The following is a 21,605-nucleotide window of genomic DNA, read 5'->3' as shown; positions in this document are numbered from 1 at the left end:
GACAGTACCCCAGGACAGTGGCGGAGTACCAACTACTGCCTCCTGTTGAAGACAATGGTCTAAAGCTCCTGCAGGGGGCGCTAGCGACTCTCTCCCTTGTCCTGGTGTTTCTGGTGGCCCGGAAAGTGTACAGAGCCTTCTGCTTCAAGTGTGTTGGCCCTGTGAACAGGGTTGTACCTCCTGGAATCATTCCTACTGTCACCTGTCAGACCTGCATCAACCAGTCCAACAACAATGCTGTTGTGATCACCATCGAGGAGGATGAGGACGTTATACAGACTGATGGACAAGATGATGAAGAAAGTCTTCTCGTCTGTTACGAACCCCAGGTCTTACGGCTCTACGTCTAGGGGGTGTAGGGGGGGAGCCGTAACATAAAGGGTGTAAGTACGCTGCCACTTGTAGTGTGGGAGGGAAAAGACTAAATAAAAAGGCACAACACGAACGAACTAAAGTGCACTGATTTAATGAACAAATGGTGATGTACAAAAACACAAGCCATAGGACAACAGGCAGACTATGAGCGGTGTCAACCCAAAGAATCAAAATAATAAAGTGTGACCCTACCAGTGTACAATTCTACATAATGACAGCCGCTCCTTTGCCTACTGTATTTAACATAGATGAGGCTACGTGATGGAATGTATACCCAAGGGTATCTCACCTACGCCTGTTTCCTATGGCTAGTGTGTGACAATACAAAAATAGAAAATAAACTATAGTCAAATACTAAATCAAATAAACAAACAACCAACTTAATCTGAAACCAAACAAACTACTAAATGGAAAATGGAAAGGTATGTACTAAATAACACAAATAACAAATAACCTAAAGCTAAGAGTCAACAAATTAACAAACAAAAACACAACTAAACAGTCGACTAACAATGGGAGACAAGGAGGAGCATTTAAACAGACGGGCAGCCCTCTGATTGGAGAATGGGCAGCCTTCTGATTGGATGGGAGTGGGATGATGAATGAGGGAATGATTGGCCAATTGACAACACCTGGATGGAGAATGATAGAGGAGAACACAGAAGGGAAGGAAACACAACAAGGACACATGTGGATGTAACACCCCCACACATAAAAGAACAATGGCCCTATTATGCACTTCTTAACTTGCCGTCTTAAGTCTTAATTAAGACGCACCGCCAGGTTAAGACCTACCGCCACCCTTATTATGCGCTTTTCTTAAAAATTGCTTTAGCAGTATGCTTGGGGTCGTTGTCCTGCTGGAAGGTGAACCTCCATCCTAGTCTCAAATCACTTATAGACTGGTACAGGTTTTGCTCAAGAATATCCCTGTATTAAGCACCATCCATCTTTCCCTCGACTCGGACCAGTTTCCCAGTCCCTGTTGCTGAAAAACAGCCCCACAGCATGATGCTGCCACCACCATGTTTCACTGTGGGGATGGTGTTCTTGGGGTGATGGGATGTGTTGGGTGTGCGCCAGACATAGCGTTTTCCTTGATGGACAAAAAGTTACATTTTAGTCTCATCTGACCAGAGCACCTTCCTCCATACATTTTGGGAGTCTCCGACATGCCTTTTTGCAAACTCAAAACGTGCCTTCTTATTTTTAGCTGAAAGTAATGGCTTTCTTCTGGCCACTCTTCGATAAAGCCCAGCTCTATGGAGTGTACGGCTAATTGTGGTCCTATGGACAGATACTCCAGTCTCTGCTGTGGAACTCTGCAGCTCCTCCAGGGTTACCTTTGGTCTCTGTGCTGCCTCTCTGATTAATGCCCCCCTTGCCCCGTCCGTGAGTTTTGGTGGGCGGCCCTCTCTTGGCAGGTTTGTTGTGGTGCCATGTTCTTTCCATTTGATTATGATGGATTTGATGGTGCTCCTGGGGATCATCAAAGATTTGGATATTTTTTTATAACCCAACCCTGACTTGTACTTCTCAACAACTTTGTCTCAGACTTGTTTGGAGAGTTCCTTGGTCTTCATGGCAGTGTTTGGTTGGTGGTGCCTCTTGCTTAGGTGTTGCAGCCTCTGGGGCCTTTCAGAAAAGGTGTGTATATACTGACAGATCATGTGACACTTAGATTGCATACAAGTGGACTTCATTTCACTAATTATGTGACTTCTGAAGGTAATTGGTTGCACCAGAAGTTTTTAGGGGCTTCATAACAAAGGGGGTGAATATAAATGCACATGCCAATTTTCAGTTCTTTATTTTTTTAAATTCTTTTTTTATATATATATTTAAAAACTAACACTAAAATTCTTTTTTAATATATATATTTAAAAACTAACACTATTTTGTGCAGATTCATCAAATAAAATTCTGATTAAAAAAATGTTTAAATTACAGGTTGTAATGTAATAAAATAGGTAAAAAGCCAAGGGGGGTGAATACTTTTGCAAGGCACTGTATACAGCACTGCAGTCTTCTAACGGGATGTGAATCTTGTCTTTCCAGGGATGAGTTATAAAGAGCTGGAGAACGACCCAAACATCATCGTCTGCTGGAAGTGATGTCATCAGCACCAGGGGAGGCTGCTGGAGGCAGAAAGAACTGGCTCATTGTCATGCCTGGGACGGAATGAGGAATGGTATCAAACACTCGCTCGTCCTCTGATTTCTACCTCCGCCAGCCTCCCCTGATCAACACAGTTCAGACTGAGCAAGACTGATCGTGTCCAACAGAGCCATGTAGGGGTCCCGTTACTACAGAGAGAGCGGGAGCCCTTCTGTTGGCTAGAAGCATCGCAGAGCTGCCTTACAAAGACGCCACCTCCTTCACTCTGACTGGGAGACGATGTAACAGGAAATCTGTATTCAAAGGCAGAGACTTTGGGGGATTTGTATCCTGTTATGTCGGCCATTTCGCTTCTTATCTATGCATCAGGTTTTTGCCATCCGGTCCAGACTGAGAATGTCACATGGCTTCATTAGGAAACTTAAATGCTAATGAATTTATACAAGCCTTACAGAAGTGGAGTATGATCTGATGATACTTGTGTGATTTTAACAAAACTACTGTATGCAATATTGCAGTGAAAATAAAGTGACTTATTTGGGGTTGAGTGACCCACTTGACCCTGTTTGTTTGTCCTCAATCCTCTTATGCAGTCCTCGCCTCTTTGTTAAAGTTATTAACTTACAGTACCAAAGATGACGCAGGTAGCAAAGATAATATAGGTACAAAAGATAATATAGGTACCAACCAGGGGCGGCGCTAGGGGGTGGCTACTGGGGCTCAAGCCCCGGATGTTTTCTGAAAAGCCCCGAATGTTTTACTTAAAAAAAAAAAAAAAAAAACTTGAGTAACGTGCAGTACCGGAGTCCAACAGAGAGGCAGCAGCTGCGCGACATTAGCCTGCGTACTGCGTAGCCTGCCCTGCCCTGAAGAAGAAGTGATCTCAATCAGTGCCTGACTTGCAAAATTGTAAGGATGGATATCCCAAAGTTGTTTTCAACAAAACAAGCGCCAAGAACTGTTGCAGCAGCAGTATCAGCAGCAAGAATGACATCACCAGCAGTGATGACATAGATGATGTTTCAGGTTTGTGAATCTTATTAGAAAGGTGACTGACTCACTGACACTACTTTTCCGGTTTGCTGATGCTAGCTGGCTATCATAACATAACGTTATGTTATAATGAAAATGAAACATAGCAAGGTACTGTTACGGTACATGGTAAGAAATCAAACAAAGGATAATACTTATACAAATAAAGTGAATAACAGGCTGATAGTCTTTGATATCTGCACTCTGGTTGACTGAGTAACAAGTGAAAAAGAATGATGTAACGTTAATGTTACAGCTAGTAAACATGGAGTAACCACATTAAGTATGCCCTTATGGTAGTATGTATGTATACAGAACATGACTCAAATCTATCCTAAGATGTAACGCTAACTAACTAAGTTTGTTTAATGTCCCAGGGGGGATTTGATTTCACAGTACTATACACAGGCCAACAATACATGTAATATATCGTCATATAACACAGGACAAGACTCTAAATACAATATAAGTGGTGAGCACAGAGTCTGCCCTGATATACATACTGTAACATAACTAGCCTCAGCCCATCAATTATGTAATTCTATACAAATATAAATGATGGTGACTGACTGACAGGCGGAGCTACGTGTGCTGACCTCCCTCTGTGCCCAGAACCACCACAATTAGTTTGCTTCATTAAAGGGTGTGAATGTATATGTGTTCTCCAGTGCCTTTTGTCCGCTTTAAGGTGGTGGTAAGTTGAAGGTTGAAGGCAACATTTTCCGGCGTGCTCCGCGCGCACATTACATTCTCCCTCTGGGCTAAGCCCCGGATCTCCTACGATCCTAAATCCGCCCCTGGTACCAACGATAATAGTGTCCTCTCATGGACCTGCCTGCTGAATAAAGTGGGGTTCTGCTGCCCCCCTCTGGCGGTAATTTAATTTTTAATTTTGCCATTTAGCAGACGCTTTTAATCCAAAGCGATTTACAATTACGAATTACAGGGACATTCCCCCTGGAGTAACTGAGGGATAAGTGCCTTACTCAAGGGCACACTAGTAGTGGTGTGGTTTCAGGCGAGATTTGAACTCACAACCTTCCGATCACAAGTCCAACTCACTACCACCACTAGACCACCACTATCTCTATGGCGGTAAATTGTAAGCGCGAGTGTACAGTAGTAACCATGACAACCAACGACGACAACTGAATAAGTGAACACCTTCCTTGGCAGTTATCGTAAACTCGCTCCTTTTATTTCTAAACGTCACACGTTTTTTTTTTACATAGATTGTTATTTACAAGTCTGAGATATGGAGTCAGTTATTTTGTCAGATATTTCGCCTGGAGAGGCAGAAGGATTCGTCCGAAGTCTGCAAACTTTCTCTCTGAAGGAGGTGGGCTCTCCCAGGTGTGTAAAGCTGCTAGCATCGGAGGACACACACTAGCTGGCGGCTAGTTGGTTTTTGTCAAAATTGAGTTTTTTTACATAATCTGATCCATTAGGTGTTTATTAATGCCTGTGTGGTGGTATTTTTAAAATGTTGGCATTTCTGAGTCAGTAATTCATAAAATACAACGGTTCCATCTCACAAAACATAATCTGGAATGTAAAAACTTTAACGCTCAATATCTCTGAACTGCCCTAAACGGAGATAGAAAATTATCATTCTAAACTCACGTCTAGTCTACTGAACTTTGAATTTGTCAGCGATATTATATGTTCTGTTTGTTAGCTCATTCCGTTGTGTTTCTTGATCGACAGGTGGTTCAGACAACTCGAGTATATCGGCAAACTCAACATGCAAGCGATATTAAACGTTGCATTCACGCAGGAGGAGTTCATCAAGGAGCTCCTGGTGTCGCACGGGAAGGTGAGAGGTCAACGTCTCTGTTAGAGCTACACACCCAGCCATCACCTTGTCTTGAGATGTCTTGTCTTAATTAACCAAAATAAGACATTTTGTCTGTCAAGATGTCTTAAGACCTAACCTGAAGACATGCACTCACTTAAGACATGGAGCATAAGAGCCATATTTTCCTGTGTCTTGAAGACACAGAACATCTTGAGGTGTCTTAAGACACTGAATATCAATGTCTTAAGACAGTCAGGCGATCTTGTTCCAATTGGAATAATTCAAGTATAATAATGATGATAATAACACTAATAGTGTGCTTCCAATGATGGGGCCCGTTCGAATACTCTAACGATGCGTCCTTCCTTCCTCCCCCTTGAAGTAACATACTCAATTAGCTTGGATTGGGTTTGGTTTAAACACGCTTTGCACAGCATGCATTGCCTTCACCCATCGAGTCATATCAGATCAGTGATTTCATTCAGTCTAGAAAGGAAGGAAGGATACATTATAAGACCACTCATTGCCCTGGCTGGTTCCATTGACAAAATTCATTCTCCTTTTCCCCTCTTCCCCAGATCCCCACCTTGGTCCATGCGATGATTCTGGTGGAGGTTTGGAAACAAAAAGTGTTTCCTATTCTTTGTCAGCTTCGGGATCCGAAGAGCACGTTTCTTCTGACAAGGGTGGTGAGAGGAGAAACCGTGTCTGACCTCTGCTGTGATCATATTACAGTGGAGGCTGGTGGAGGTAGAAATCGGAGGACGGGGCTCAGTGTAATGCAAGGAATGCACCACCTCCTACCTCCACTGACATTCTGTGAATTCACATGCTGATGTCGTTGTTATACTGACAGTTCATTCCATTGTTTCTTCTGCTCTATTGTCTGACATTCAGATTCGCCACGAGATTTCAATCATACACCTTCTGGAAACAGTTATGTATCATAAGGTGAGCAGTAGTTTACATACGCCTCAGCACAACACTAGCAATGTTTGCAGTTTGCTTGTTTTTTTTTAAACATCTCGAGATCATTGTGAAGCTCTATGTATATTTTATATGTGTACTTTAACTGTGTAAATTACAATCGAACCATCAGTGAGGTGCAGGGTTGGCCGGTGGAGGTAGAAATTGGAGGATGGGCTCATTCTAATGCATGGGACGGAATGAGGAATGGTATCAAACACACGTGTGTATCATAGGATGCCACTGAATACAGTTTGTGTGTGGTGCCGTGGTTACAGGATTCCTGTGAGGCAGCTGGTGACTCGGTCCTGGACCTGGTTGATTACTGTCACCGCAAACTAACCCTGCTGGTTGGCCGAGCCTCCAAGGACGACACCCCCAAGCAGGACAGACTTAATGGAACACCGAGTGCAGACCTCTCCTCCATACAGGTGAAGAGTGTAGCAGTGTTGACTTCAATTCAGTTGAACAGAACTGTATTCATCCCAGAGGAGCAAATCACACGTGATATAATCATATATTATTATTATACAGATATAACAATAATCACGTGAAAATATTTAAATAGTACACAACACCAGCGTTTCTCCTACTATTAACCCTAACCCCACCCCCTCCATGTTGGACTGGTAATCAGAAGGTCTTGATTTCAAATCCCAACCTGGGAACACCACCACTAGTGTGCCCTTGAGTAAGGCACTTAGCCCTAAGTTACACCAGGGAGACTGTCCCTGTAATCTATCTAACTATAAGTCACTTTGGATAAAAGCGTCTGCTAAATGGTAAGAATGTCAAATGTAAATGTACCCTGCTTAAGAAAACATCTGAGGGAAACACAACATAAAAACATGAACACAACACTGAAAAATCTGCCGTCTGGATTCCAGGCAAGTAGAGCGTTGTTTAACCCAGGATAGAGGAGGTGGTCCTTTGGTTGTAAGAGCTCTACTGTGCTGTGTGTGTCTGATGCAGGAGTTGCAGGGGCATAATACTACACTGGAGTTAGATATCTCTATCAAGGCTCTGTCTGTCCTGCGCTTCATCACAGACCATACTGACAGGTATGGGATTCACTGGGACGGGTCCGTTAGGGACTTAGATAATGTGACTTCGAGAATGTGACTTCGAGAATGTGACTTAGATAATGTGTTACATCGTGGGACTTGAAGCACTAAGATCAACGATTGCATTGTAGGTCAGCACAGGTGTTCTTAATCAGATTGGGAGGCGCATTGATACTGGAAATGCAGTCTGAACTGAAGGTTGTTGGGATATTTACCACTGTTGCTAGCCAATCAGAATCCAGTATCCAAACATGCTGTTGTAGAAAACTCAACTATGTAGTTCATGTAGATGTTCAGTAGATTAATCAAAACTATCTTTTTGGGAGTATTAATACAAATATTAACAAACAAAAGTGATTGGTGATACTGATCTGGTGAACAGACTTAATGGTCTCACCAGATTTCACCCACAGCTTGACAGCACATTCATTGAACAATGTGGTCCTTTTTCTAGTTTAAATTGTATGTATGCTCCCTTGTAAAAGAGACCTTGATCTCAGTGGGACTCCCTGCCAAAATAAAGGTTACATTGAGAAAAAAAAGAAAAAAAACTTTAGATATATAGATTCTTGTGATAATAGTAATGTTGCTGATGAAAATGGTTGCCCTTGTTGTTTTACAGTATAAGTGTGATCAGTAGGATGCTGTGCACTCATAACCTGCCCTGTGTCCTGGTGCAGCTGGTAGAGAACTGCCCCTGGAGTCGCTACACTGCAGGTTTGTCACACACACACAAATGCATGCACATGGTCACATGTTATTAACGTACTTAAATCTGTGGATAGTCTAAGTGCATGCACACGCTCAGACACACGCACACACACACACACACGCACACACACACACACACACACACACACACACACACACACACACACACACACACACACACACACACACACACACACGTCACTGAACATCAATCTGAAAAATAGATCAAAAGACAATTTTTGGTTTGATAACATGAAGTTAACATAAACATGATCTTTATAGCCACTACAGAAACAACTGATGCACTTTGATACCGTTTTTTTTCATTTCCATTAAACAATGAATTAAGCTTGCATGGCCCTTACCCTACATATCATTATAGCCGTACTCTGTCTCCCCCTACAGGCGAGGTGGAGAAGTACATTGCATTGGGCGAATGGCAGAAGATTCCATCGGAGGACCGTGTGAAGATGTCGACGCTGGACGGCCAGGTGTGGATCGCTCTGTACAACCTGCTGCTGAAGGAAGACTGCCAGAGGAAGTACGACTTCCACAACGACAACAAGAACCAACTGATGAAGGTAAACAAGTTCTCTACTGTAGATAAGGTCCCACGTGTCTATTGGTCTATCTTTATTTTGTATTTTTATATATTTTATTTGGATTATTATTCAATTGTCACTTTATTTTGTTGTTGTTGTTTTTGTGGTCAGAGCTTCTGTAACTCGTGAATTTCTCTCAGGGATCAATAAAGTATCGATCGATCTATCTATCTATCTATCTATCTATCTAATCTATCTATCTATCTATCTATCTATCTATCTATCTATCTATCTATCTATCTATCTATCTATCTATCTATCTATCAGAACCCTTAGTTACCTTCATCTCCCACTACTAAGAGTAAGAGATATATATATATATATATTTTGGTATATACCAGGGGAGACTGGTGGAGATACAAACAGGAGGATGGACTCATTATAATGGAACACAAACATGTGTGCTTGATACTATTCCCTGTTCCATTCCCTGCATTACAATGAGCCTGTCCTCCCATTTCTACCTCCACCAGCCTCCCCTGCTATCGGCTCAACTGTGGTAGTTGTGTGTAGTCGTGTAACTGTGTGACACACCCTCGTTACACCGCCTCACTTCACTTCCAATAATGCACGGCTACATCCTAGCGACCCCTGACCCTCAGCTTTCAGAGCTGTATCTCAGGAAGATGGTCAGTGCCAGATGATTGTCCTTTGACAGTCTTATCTGATCTCTTGGCTGATTACAGGACAGATGAGGTTAATTCAGGCTCTGTGTTTCCACTGAGGGGTTTCTTCATAGTATTAATTCCAGGGTTTTTCCCTTCTTCCTGACTATGCAGGGGAGGCTGCTGGAGGTCGACGGGTTCATTGTAATCCATGTGTTACAATGAGCCTGTCCTCTGGTTCCTACCTCCACCAGCCTCCCCGTCACTGAGAGCAAGGCCATAGCTTACCACTCGACTGAGGAGGAGATCATTATGACATCTAAAAGCTTTGTTCAAGTGATTACTTTTATATCGTCAAACAGACCCCAATAATAAAATGCTTACTCGTATTGAAATCTAAACAGAGAATATAACACTTTCTTTTTTGCGTGTGCAGCTACAGGGATTCCTGACGGAGGTTTTGATCGACCAGCTTCCCAACCTGGTGGAGCTCCAGCGCTTCCTCAGTCACCTCTCCGTCGCAGACCTCGCCCCTCCGAAAAAGGACCTAATCTTGGAACAGGTGAAGATTATACACACACACACACACACACACACACACACACACACACACACACAAACGTGTGGACTGTAGTCATTCAGGTGGAAAATTACAACAGCCAATCAATTACTAATAGAAAGTCTTTCACTAGCAGTGGCCAATCGAGTGGCACACATCCCTGTATATTATTCAAAGGAAGTTGTCTTTACTTGTAGATTCCAGAGATGTGGAACAACATTGTTGGTGAGAATTCTGGGAAGTGGAAGGCTATTGCCAAGTACCAGGTGAAGGGGCCATTCAACCCCTCTAAGAGTGACCTGAGACAGCAAGCCTGCAATTTCAATTTCAGCCTTTCAATCAATCAATGCAGGTACAGTCATACAGAAACTGGTCAGATTGCTGCACTGACTACAGCAAGAGACCAAAGTACACAAGCAAGAACGAGAGTGTAGTTTAATACCTGTAATGTGTTACTGTTTATACTCTCTTGAAACAATAAGGAAGGAGATGCTGTGCTTTATCGTGAATAAAGTCACAGCTGAGGGGCGGTGTTAGGCCCGACGTGACGCAGACTTCACGCACGATAAAGTACGGACGTATTTATTTAGTGATAGATTGCGGTGGTTTCTGCCCTGGGGTCAGAAATGTAGTTCTCAAAATGACCACTATTGCCAAGGTAACAAGATATACAAATCTTCGCAATTTTGAGTGTTCGCCCAGGGATATTACTGTGATATTAGTATGGTAAACAGGACAAACACAACAGTTTTACTTCTTACTTTAATAACCATGCCTTCAAACGCCTCTCTGCCACTCAACAATGCCTGTTCTGATCAACCTGGTGTATAATTAATGTATTATGTATTATTAATTATAAATTAATAATTTATAATCTTAATTGTCCCTCCTAAAAGACCTCCTCATCTCCACTAACCCATGTCTCTACTATAAAAAATATAAATAAATAATTTCAAAAAAATAAAATAAAAATAAAAAAATAAAAAAATAAGTAAATAAATAATTTAATTCTTCCTTCTTTTAGCATTGTAACTGCCAATGGCCCCTGGTTTTGGCATAGATTACCATTTCTTATGATGACTGATGGACGATTCACTTACATAGACAAATGTCGCTTTTGATACAAAAAATGTAATGTCATGTAAATAATTGTATTACAATCCCCTGTGCTAGGTTGGCCCAGACCTTGGCCCAGCCCAGGTGTGGAGCTTGTGGGAAGGAGGCTTTGAAGAGATGCTCCCGCTGCCAGGGAGAATGGTACTGCCACAGGTAGGAAGGCTGTTCACTTCATAAAGCACCGTACAGGGACAATCTGCTTAAAACCATCAGTACAGTGGAGGCTGGTGGAGGTAGAGGCTGGTGGAGGTAGAAATCGGAGGACAGACTCATTGTAAATGCATGAAATGGAATGAGCACACATGCTTGATACCATTCCCTATTCAATTTCATGCATTAGACGATGAGTCTGTCCTCCGATTTCTACCTCCACCAGCCTCCCCTGATGCATACAGTTTGTCAAGAGAACACTGTCACCACCGGTCCCAAAACCTCAAACCATGTCACTGTATTTTCCGACCCTGTATGGAAAAAAAGCGTCTGGTTTTATTCCTACCCTGTTGTCAAGGAGGGTTCTGTCGTGCATAGCAACCGGAAGAGATTTTAAGTCTTTAAGCTGCTCTGTTTTTTTTCTAGGGAATGCCAGGTGAAGCATTGGGCCAAACACAAGTTTGCTTGCCAGCTGATGACCAAAACCACTGAGAAGCTCCACGGAGACTTGAACATTCAACCCTGAGAGAGACGTTATGGAACACGTGACGGAAGAGTGGACCGAATGGCAGGAGAGAAAAAGGAGTTATAAGCTTAGCAAGATTGAGCCTCTGCCTCAGGTTGCCTGCTCAACCCAGATCGAACCTGTCACACTTTCTCCACCTCATGACACATGCCACCTCCCATGAGCTTCTAGCTGATTTGCCACCATCTGTCACTGTAACGCAAAGACCATAAATCACTGTTCATCCTCAAGTGATAATGAGCTACACTTCTCAGGCTACTTCCAAAAGTATCGTATGTCAACAGTTCATGACATTCATTTCTTCTCTCATAACACTCTATACTCTAATATACAAGCAGTGGTGACCATCTAAAGAAGGTCCACATTACTTCCTACAATAGTTTCCTCTGGCATTAATGATTGATGGATTAATACAACTTAATATCAAAGCTGCAGGCATTTAGGACCACTGTTTGCATTCAAATCACTTCTTGGCCCTTGGATGTTTTCAGGTGTATGTAAATCTTTGTGTTGATTTTTGAAGAAGTACTTCAGAGATACTTTCCATCTGTGCAGACAAGTAGTAGTTATCCTACACATGATTTTCAGGTTCCTATCCTTTGCCTCTTTAGCTTTAGGCGCCACCATGTGTCAGACTTTAGCAGTACATCGCTATCAAAGAAAGCAGAACATCATTGTCATCAAAGTGGCGGCATAGTAGTACCAGACTTAAAAGTCAACACTAGTTCAGTTAGAAAAATGCATGAGACAGAATTAATTATTTTTACACACAAATGTACATGTTGGAATATGGCATGTGTACTGATGTTTTCCATCAGTGGTTGATAGACAGGACTTCCTGATTATTTCCCTCATCCCTTTTTCTGCCATGCATCAGACCACAGCTCCTAAAACAACTGTGTCTCTGGTGAATAGGCTAGATATTCAGATGTGGAGTGACAGTGTGAAGAGATGAACATTTTGATGTAAGATATCTGTGTATTGTTAAATCTGTAGAAATAAATAAACATATTCAGTGTTCTTCATGTTTTCCAAGTGGTCTTGTCTTGTCAGAGAAAGGGCTGCCAGTTCCCATGTCTCAGTGGTGCTCTTAGACCTGTCAGACACATGTACATAGTCCTGGTTGACTTTGCTTACAGCAAGCACACTAATTACTGACTTTTGTAATGAAATCACAAAGTCTCACATTATTTGTTTAGCATGCTTTTATTAAGGAGACAAAATGAAAAGCTAAGGAAACAGGTTTGGTGTTTAAAAAGTAGTCTCACCATTGTGGAGAAGAAGGGTGAAACTCTGAGAAAGACTTTGAAGAGGTCAAAAAGACAGACAAAAGTCAGTGAAAAATTCAGGCTAAAAGGAGCAAAAAAGCTGGCATTGGAGAGGAAGAGGGCAGTTATCAAGTTCCTCTCCAGAGATGAAAACCGCTGCTTAGTGCCAGGAAGGAAAGACATGGTAACAAAAAATAAAACAAAACAACAGAGAGTTCTTCTGATCAAGTCACTTACTGAGCTCCATGCTGAATATATTGTCGAGATAGGAGGGAACTTTGTGTTGTCATATAGACAGTTGGTGAGATACCGCCCATTTTATATCACTGAGCCCAAGCCCAATGATCGCAACACATGTGCATGCTTTGACCATGAGAATTTAAAACCTCTCATTGAAAAATTGTACCAGAAGGATCTGCTTAAAACAGCAAGTGTTTCGGAACTTATATCTGCAATAGTATGCAACCCTAAAAACAAGGATTGCATGTACCGTCTGTGTCCACACTGTTGCTATAAAGACTTTTTTTTGGGCTGACACAGATGAGAAAATTACTTCTTGGCAACAGTGGAAGAAGGAAGCGACAACTGTGGAAGATAAAACCTTAATAACACATTTTGTAAAAGTGTCGCAAACTGGATCAGTGCAGGAACTTATAGCTCTATTCAATAAAACATTGGATGCCCTAGCCAGCCACAAATTGAACTGGCTCCATCAAGTGGAGACTTGCCGCAATCTTAAGGAAACACTCACAGAGAATGAGATAGTCCTTCACATTGACTTCTCAGAGAATTACAGCTGCAAGCTTGAAACGGAAGTCCAAGCTTTCCACTTCGGAGGCAGCAGGCAGCAGGCAGCAGGCAGCAGGCTACAATACATACAAGTGTAGCGTACACAGCAGAGGATAGCCAGGCTTATGCTACAATTTCAGAATGTTTTTATCTGGCCATCAACACCAGACATTACATTCTATTACAAAGGAGATATCCAAGCCACAATTAGTGAGCCAGAGCCCCTCAATACCCGCTCCGCCAAACTGTGCTGCAAAGACTGGGACACTTTCATGTCCCACTGAGAACACAAGCTAACATTGGCAATGATTAATATGAGTGATTGACAGGTGTAACTCACCAGTAGAGAGTATGAGACCCTGTTGTTGGTGGGGGTAGCGTCAGCATCCACTGCTGTCACTCTGAGCACCTGAGTACCCTCAGCCAGTGACTGGGGAGGGAACAGATGAACTCTGGTTATTGGTTGGTTAAGGTCTTAGTTAGTTAGTTAGTTAGTGAACAGATGAACACTGGTTATTGGTTGGTTACGGTCTTAGTTAGACCCCGGCCGCTAAGACAAACAGACTGAAGAACTGCTTCTACCACAGGGCCGTCAAGGCCCTGAACACAGAAAAGGCCTAAGTTCTGGGCCCAGGACAAGTCCGGACGGATTGTAAATGGCAGCTAGTGCTGAGGCACAAACATGTACATTTTCAAGCCTGCAAACTGTGACACTTTAAAAAAATGTGAAAAAATACTTTCTTGTGCAATATGACAACCCTAGTTGACTATCTGTGCAGTATAGTACAGTGGATTGTGTACATAGCCTCTATTGATGTAAACCAGCTCTTTATCTTCTTGTGATTTTATGCATCTATGCTTTTTCAAAATGTGTTTCTTTTTCCTTTCTTAAACACCAGGGGAGCCTCCCCTCCTAAATTTCGTTGTTTGGTACCTGTACTGTAACAATGACAAATAAAAGTCTATCTATCTATCTATCTAGTTAGTTAGTTAGTTAGTCCTCTCTTGTATTGCAAGGTACTGTAGAGGGTGGGGTACATTCATGTTAGTATCTATACAGTAACATCAAAGAACATATAAACCAAGAAACCCAACTCTCAGTTACTTCCTGAAATGAGACGAAACCCCCAAAACGACCAGACTTCAAATGACTTTGCTAGTCATGTTAAACCTGACCTGCCTTACCTCAGATATTATTTTGTTGTACAACTTTTGTTCAAATATCGGAGCGTTGTCGTTTTGGTCGTTGATCGTGAGGATGCGAAGATTGTATGCCTGAGGACAAGATCATAATGGATGTTTTGGCAACAGAGATGGAACACAATACTCCATTCCATTACTATAACATTTTAATTATATTAAGGAATAATATTACAATTAGTAAACAAATATAATATAACTCATGATAGCACTGGTAACTGTTTACTTACATTGTTTCTCACACACACCACAGAATAATGGAGGATGCCATCAGTCTACAGGAGAGGAAACAGAAGCAGATTAAAAAGCGTTGAAACCAAGGATATCAGAAATGTTCACGTTGGAACAAAAAAGGTCAAACTGAAAAAGGTCATTACTTCATAATGAACTGTGTGTGTGTGTGTGTGTGTGTGTGTGTGTGTGTGTGTGTGTGTGTGTGTGTGTGTGCTAGCAGTGTGCTAGTGCAACCTGGTCTCACACGGCAGACGGCAGAATTCGACGTTTATGGACAAACGTCGAATTCTGACGTGAGATTGCATCCAAACGTCGAATTCCGACGTGACATTGGGGTAGCTCGTTCTCTGTTATGTGCGCCTGTCTGGGCTTCTCTCGGGATTATTCCATTTTGAATTGCACTTGCATTAATTAGTTAGGCCACATTTAGGGTTAGGGTTAGGGTTAGGGTTAGGGTTAGGGTTAAGGTTAGGGTTAGGGTTAAGGTTAGGGTTAGGGTTAGAGTTCGGGTTAGGGTTAGGGTTAGGGTTAGGGTTAAGGTTAGAGTTAGGGTTAGGGTTAAGGTTAGGGTTAAGGTTAGGGTTAGGGTTAGCCCGACAGGCGCACCCCTGCTCTTTCAGAACGAGCTACCCCAATGTCACGTCAGAATTCGACGTTTGGATGCAATCTCACGTCAGAATTCGACGTTTGTCCATAAACGTCGAATTCTGACGTCTGCCGTGTGAGACCAGGCTGGCTAGTGAGGACTGACACACGATGCAGATCAGCCATGAAGCAGCTCACCCCTTTGAGCTCGTCTGCGTCCAGCGGCTTCTTGGTTCTGACGGTCACGCTGGTTCCCTCGATGCTCAGCTGTAGAAACTGGAGGTGATCAGGGTAATGGGGACTAGCCAGCGTCACAGCTTCACCTGCTGGGTTACTGAGGATCTCCACCTCTCCTGTTGTGGTAGAAAAGGATGGAAAGATGGGCTAAAGATTACGATAGATACTGTATGAATGATTGGAGGATATGTATGGAGGACACTTTATGGCCTGTGTACCTGTATACACCTGTGTACCTGTATGCACCTGTGTACCTGTATGCACCTGTGTACCTGTATTATACACCTGTGTACCTGTGTACCTGTGTACCTGTGTACCTGTGTACCTGTATACCTGTGTACCTGTATGCACCTGTGTACCTGTATGCACCTGTGTACCTGTATGCACCTGTGTACCTGTATGCACCTGTGTACCTGTATGCACCTGTGTACCTGTGTACCTGTATGCACCTGTGTACCTGTATGCACCTGTGTACCTGTATGCACCTGTATACCTGTGTACCTGTATGCACCTGTGTACCTGTGTACCTGTGTACCTGTATTATACACCTGTGTACCTGTATTATACACCTGTGTACCTGTGTACCTGTGTACCTGTATGCACCTGTGTACCTGTATGCACCTGTGTACCTGTGTACCTGTGTACCTGTATACCTGTGTACCTGTGTACCTGTATACCTGTGTACCTGTGTACCTGTGTGTACCTGTGTACCTGTATACCTGTGTACCTGTATGCACCTGTGTACCTGTGTACCTGTGTACCTGTATGACACTTTATGGCCTGTGTACCTGTATTATACACCTGTGTACCTGTATGCGCCTGTGAAAGCCCACTGGTTATACAGTACACAGGCCTAACACATGTAGATAGATGTTCAGGGTGTTGTTGTGTTTCTACCTGAATATCCCTCATCCACACTTCCAACGTCACGATTTGACCCCACCAGACAGTTAACTGATGAGGTACCTGGGAAACAGAACAAACAATTAAAAGAAAATCACCTCTTTATCTCCATAAGATCCATAATTGTGTTTGCAACATTGAAAAAACACGGTGCTGTTCATGAACAACGACTGTCGCATGACACAAATACAGGCGGCCATTTTGAATGTCAATTCATGTGTTTCTAGTCATATTTGTACACTTTTGTCATTTGGTGAATGGTGAACAGGGTTGCCAGATGGAGCGGGTTACCACCGAATAGGCTACTTTTGATCACACTGGGACGGTAAAAAAGCATTTGGGCGGGTTGGGCTGGATAAATAGCATTTAGGAGGTATCAAAATGTCAGTGGCTGAAAGTTACAAAATGCGTGAAGTTAAAACACACACCCTAGTAGCTACATACAATGTGCAGGTTTTTATTTTTATTTTACAAACATCATTTGCAACAGACATACAGTTTAGGGGCAGGTTTTTGGTGGATTTAGCTGCTTTTAGACTGTGGTTAGGCTGGAAAAGGCAATATTAAAAAGATGGGTTTTTAGTCTTGACTTGAACATATTTGCTGAGGTTGCATCCCTAATGTAAACTAGCAGTGCATTCCACAATTTGGGTGCATAAAATGAGAATGCAGCTTCACCAAATATCTTCTTTTGTACATGTGGTACACAGAGAAAACCAGCGCCAGAAGACCTGAGAGCTCTATTGGGCTGATATGCTAGCAAAGAAAAGCGCTACACAATATATATATATATATATATATATATATATATATATATATATATATATATATATATATATATATATATAATATTATGTATGATTTATTATTATTATTATTATTATTATTATCTGACACATTAAATAAGAAGGATTTGACTTGTATGCAAATGAGGAGACATTCCATGTCGGAATACTATAGCAACCCGTTATGACGCCGTGGAATCTCACAGAGAGAGAGAGATTGGACACAGAGATGCTATTCTATCACCATTCTAGTAGTTGAGAAGAGAAGACCATTTTATAGACAGAGATAGAGATAGTGATAGATAGATACTAGCGATAGAGAGTGATAGATAGAGATAGATATATAGCGATAGAGAGTGACTGACAGACAAAGACCAGAATGTCAGACTCCGACACGGTATGTACTCTCGTCATTTCTGATAAATACTGAACGATATTATATATAGTCATCTAAACATTATAGTATGATATGATAGAAATGCCGGGCGCTGGCGTTGCTTCTCCGCCCGAAATATAGGTGTAATTGCAGTATGCAGAGTAGATTGTCCTACAAAGACACTTCGATTTAGTAATCCAAAAATTAATTAGACCCCTAGGCTATACTTTATTTTATCTATTTTTTTTGTTTCTTTTTATTTTACTACTCGATCTTTTCAGTTTGTAAAGCGTCTTTGAGTGGCTAGAAAAGCGCTATATAAGTATTATTATTCAATTTTATTATTTTATTATTATTATTATTATTCAAATTCAGATCATAGCTAAACGTTACTAGGCTACGTACACCTCGGTTACCTAGGTTACCTAGGTTACATACCCTGGTTCAGAAGACATCGGTGGTTCGTAATCGTGGTCCAGGGACCTCGAGCGTGGTCTTTTCACTGGAGATGATCTTCTTGACATCTTGACTCAATATGTGAACACAATTATGTTCACACCAACTCTCAAAATGTGCTCGAAAAAAATAACCGCTGGCAAATGTTTTGAATTCTACCCCGCAATGTTCTTCTTCTTCTTTTCAATTTGAATGGCGGTTGGCGACCAACTTGAGGCGCATTACCGCCACCTACCGGACTGTGTTTGAACGTTAGATTTGACAGGGAAAACTTAAAAATGAAAGAAATAAACGAAATGTGGGGGGGTTAAATCCTGTCTATCAACCCAATGTCTTTCAAATACTGTATTAACTGTATATCTGTGCTATTATATATTCCATAAATTAACTGATGAATCATGAAAATAATATCCTCTCTGCAAGATTTCAAAGATCTAATACTAGACAATGCTGCCCAGCTGTCCGAAGCTATTAATGCATTATTACCCTGTTCTCTACCAACCATTCTAATGCTGTCAAAATGTCTAGAAGCTCCACTGTGTATACTGAAAAATTATCGGTGGTTCTTTTTTTAAATTCCTGCCTTGTATGAGGGAGAAATACTGCAGCTCCTGTCTCTGGGTCTTTTGACCCATCTGTAAAAATTAGAGCCTTATCACTATAGTGCAGACCAATATAATAATAATAATAATAATAATAATAATAATAATAATAATAATAATAATAACTTTATTTGTATAGCGCTTTTCCTGCAAACGTTGCAGCTCAAAGTGCTTTAATCATTATATCATCTTAATTTTATTATTTTGTCATTTAAAGGCAATATTAAAAGGATGGGTTTTTATAATGATAATTTTATTATTTAGTCATTTAAAGGCAATATTAAAAAGATGGGTTTTTAGTCTTGACTTGAACCTATTTGCGGTTGCATCCCTAATGTCAACTGGCAGTGAGACACAATCTGGTGCATAAAATGAGAATGCAGCCTCACCAAATCTCTTCTTTATATAGTTCTGTGCTACACTCCCAGGATGTGCATATTTGGACTTCTTTCGCAGTTCTTGTTGTATACCTAAATCTACTAGTGGATTCACAAATAACCAAGGAGGAATAATTGAATGTGGAACTGCAGGACTATACGGTAAATTATCTAAGTCACATCGTTTTGCTATTGTATTCCCTATTCATCCAAAACTCACATAAGTCAGTCTTATTATACTCCCAACAATCTTGTATAATAGGCTTAGTAGGATGTGAACTATTCTGAGCTTGTAAATTAACCCATGCTAACGTAAAACGAGAAATCAAGGCCAATTAACTAACCCTAACCCACCTTGTCTACACGCGCTTCACCGCTACGTACACGCGCATCGCGAAAGAATCCAGCACGTTCTCCTCCTCAAACTTTTTAAACTTGCTTTTGTTTTACTTTTTATGGATCTATTTTCTCTCATGGAGTGTAGTGTGTCTGCGTACTGACGTACTGATAATATAATAATAATAATAATAATAATAATAACTTTTTATTTGTATAGCGCTTGTCCTGCAAACGTTGCAGCTCAAAGTGCTCCAATCATTATATAACCATCATTTGATTATTTAGTCATTTAAAGGCAATATTAAAAAGATGGGTAGTTTAGTCTTGACATAATGTGCTGAGGTTGCATCCCTAATGTAAACTGGCAGTGAGACACAATCTGGAGCATAATATGAGAATGCAGCCTCACCAAATCTCTTCTTTTGTACATGTGGTACACAGAGAAAACCAGCGCCAGAAGACCTGAGAGCTCTATTGGGCTGATATGCTAGCAAAGAAGATAGATAGAGATAGATAGAGATAGAGAGTGACTGACAGACAAAGACCAGAATGTCAGACTCCGACACGGTATGGTATACTCTCGTCATTTCTGATAAATACAGAACGATATTATATATAGTCATCTAAACATTATAGTTGGCGTTGCTTGTTCGCCGCTTCTCCGCCCGAAATCTATGTGTAATTGCAGTATGCAGAGTAGATTGTCCTACAAAGACACTTCGATTTAGTAATCAAAAAATTAATTAGACCCCTAGGCTATACTTTATTTTATCTATTTTTTTTTGTTTCTTTTTATTTTACTACTCGATCTTTTCAGTTTGTAAAGCGTCTTTGAGTGGCTAGAAAAGCGCTATATAAGTCTGCTATAAGTATTATTATTATTATGAAGATATTGGCTTGAATTATGCTGTTGCATGGTGTGCAGATTAACACTTGAGTGAAGTTTAATGTATATAAATGAACTGTAGAGATACTTGATGTTCTACTGTGGATACAATGTAGTAATCTGTATACGGTATATGCCTTGTGAACTGTTTATAGAAATTATAAACGATCTGTTAAACTGTTGAATAAATACCAGTGTCAATAATACATAGCTACAGTATACATGCATACCGTTAAACTATTCATTTTGACCCAGCATTTAGTAGGGGAAGGCGCTTATTTGCATCAATTGCCTAGCTAATTACCTCATTAACTAATTACCTAATTACCTAACCCCGGGTGTCCTGGGGTTTAGTTTTAATATTATATGTAGGCTAGTATATTATGTATATGTTACGGTACATGTGGGAAAACTAGGGTTAGGGTTAGACATGCCAGCATGTACCAAGTCGACGTAGCACCTAACCCTAACCCTAGTTTTCCCACATGTACCGTTACATATATACTGTATATATGTATAGTATGGATATCTATGCCCCTCTGCTGGGCCAATCTGCAGAGAGCGTTTCAGTGGGTTGTTCTTGTGCTGAAGCTAGTTTAACAGTTTAACGTTTTGATTGAGGACCTCTATGTGTTTGTTTTTGTCTTGATTGTTTTATAATGTTGTAATTTTGTATCTGTATTCTGTATGGTTGTAAACTCAGACCCTGGTCTCTGTATTCTGTATGGTTGTAAACTCAGACCCTGGTCACTGTATTCTGTATGGTTGTAAACCCAGACCTTGCTCTCAAAGAGACTCCCTCCTAAAATAAAGGTTAAATTAAATCTGGGACTCATTGGAAGTTTTATGTAAAAAAAAAAAAAAAGAAGAAAATAATAATAATAATAGTAATAATTCTGCATGTACCAATCCCAGATTGCCCCTTCAAGTCTAATGAGACAGATTC

The 21,605-nt window shown here is 41.1% G+C and overlaps 1 protein-coding gene across 1 annotated transcript; it reads left to right on the top strand.

Moving 5' to 3' along the window:
- Positions 1-4,780: 4,780 nt before the first annotated feature.
- LOC308161844 (zinc finger MYND domain-containing protein 10-like) lies at positions 4,781-11,622 on the top strand (the record flags this gene model as incomplete). Its single annotated transcript, XM_080535922.1, has 12 exons — positions 4,781-4,878; positions 5,233-5,341; positions 5,902-6,012; positions 6,221-6,274; positions 6,568-6,720; positions 7,262-7,350; positions 7,976-8,070; positions 8,470-8,645; positions 9,708-9,833; positions 10,028-10,182; positions 11,004-11,099; positions 11,523-11,622. 12 exons carry the CDS (start codon positions 4,781-4,783, stop codon positions 11,620-11,622), a joined length of 1,362 nt encoding a protein of 453 aa, XP_080392048.1.
- Positions 11,623-21,605: the final 9,983 nt, after the last annotated feature.

The sequence above is a fragment of the Nansenia antarctica genome (assembly GCF_963989245.1).
Source record: "Nansenia antarctica genome assembly, chromosome: 7".
NCBI classification, from domain to species: domain Eukaryota; kingdom Metazoa; phylum Chordata; class Actinopteri; order Argentiniformes; family Microstomatidae; genus Nansenia; species Nansenia antarctica.
Note: the sequence above shows the minus strand (reverse complement) of the source record. Positions and strands in the feature narration are given on the sequence as shown.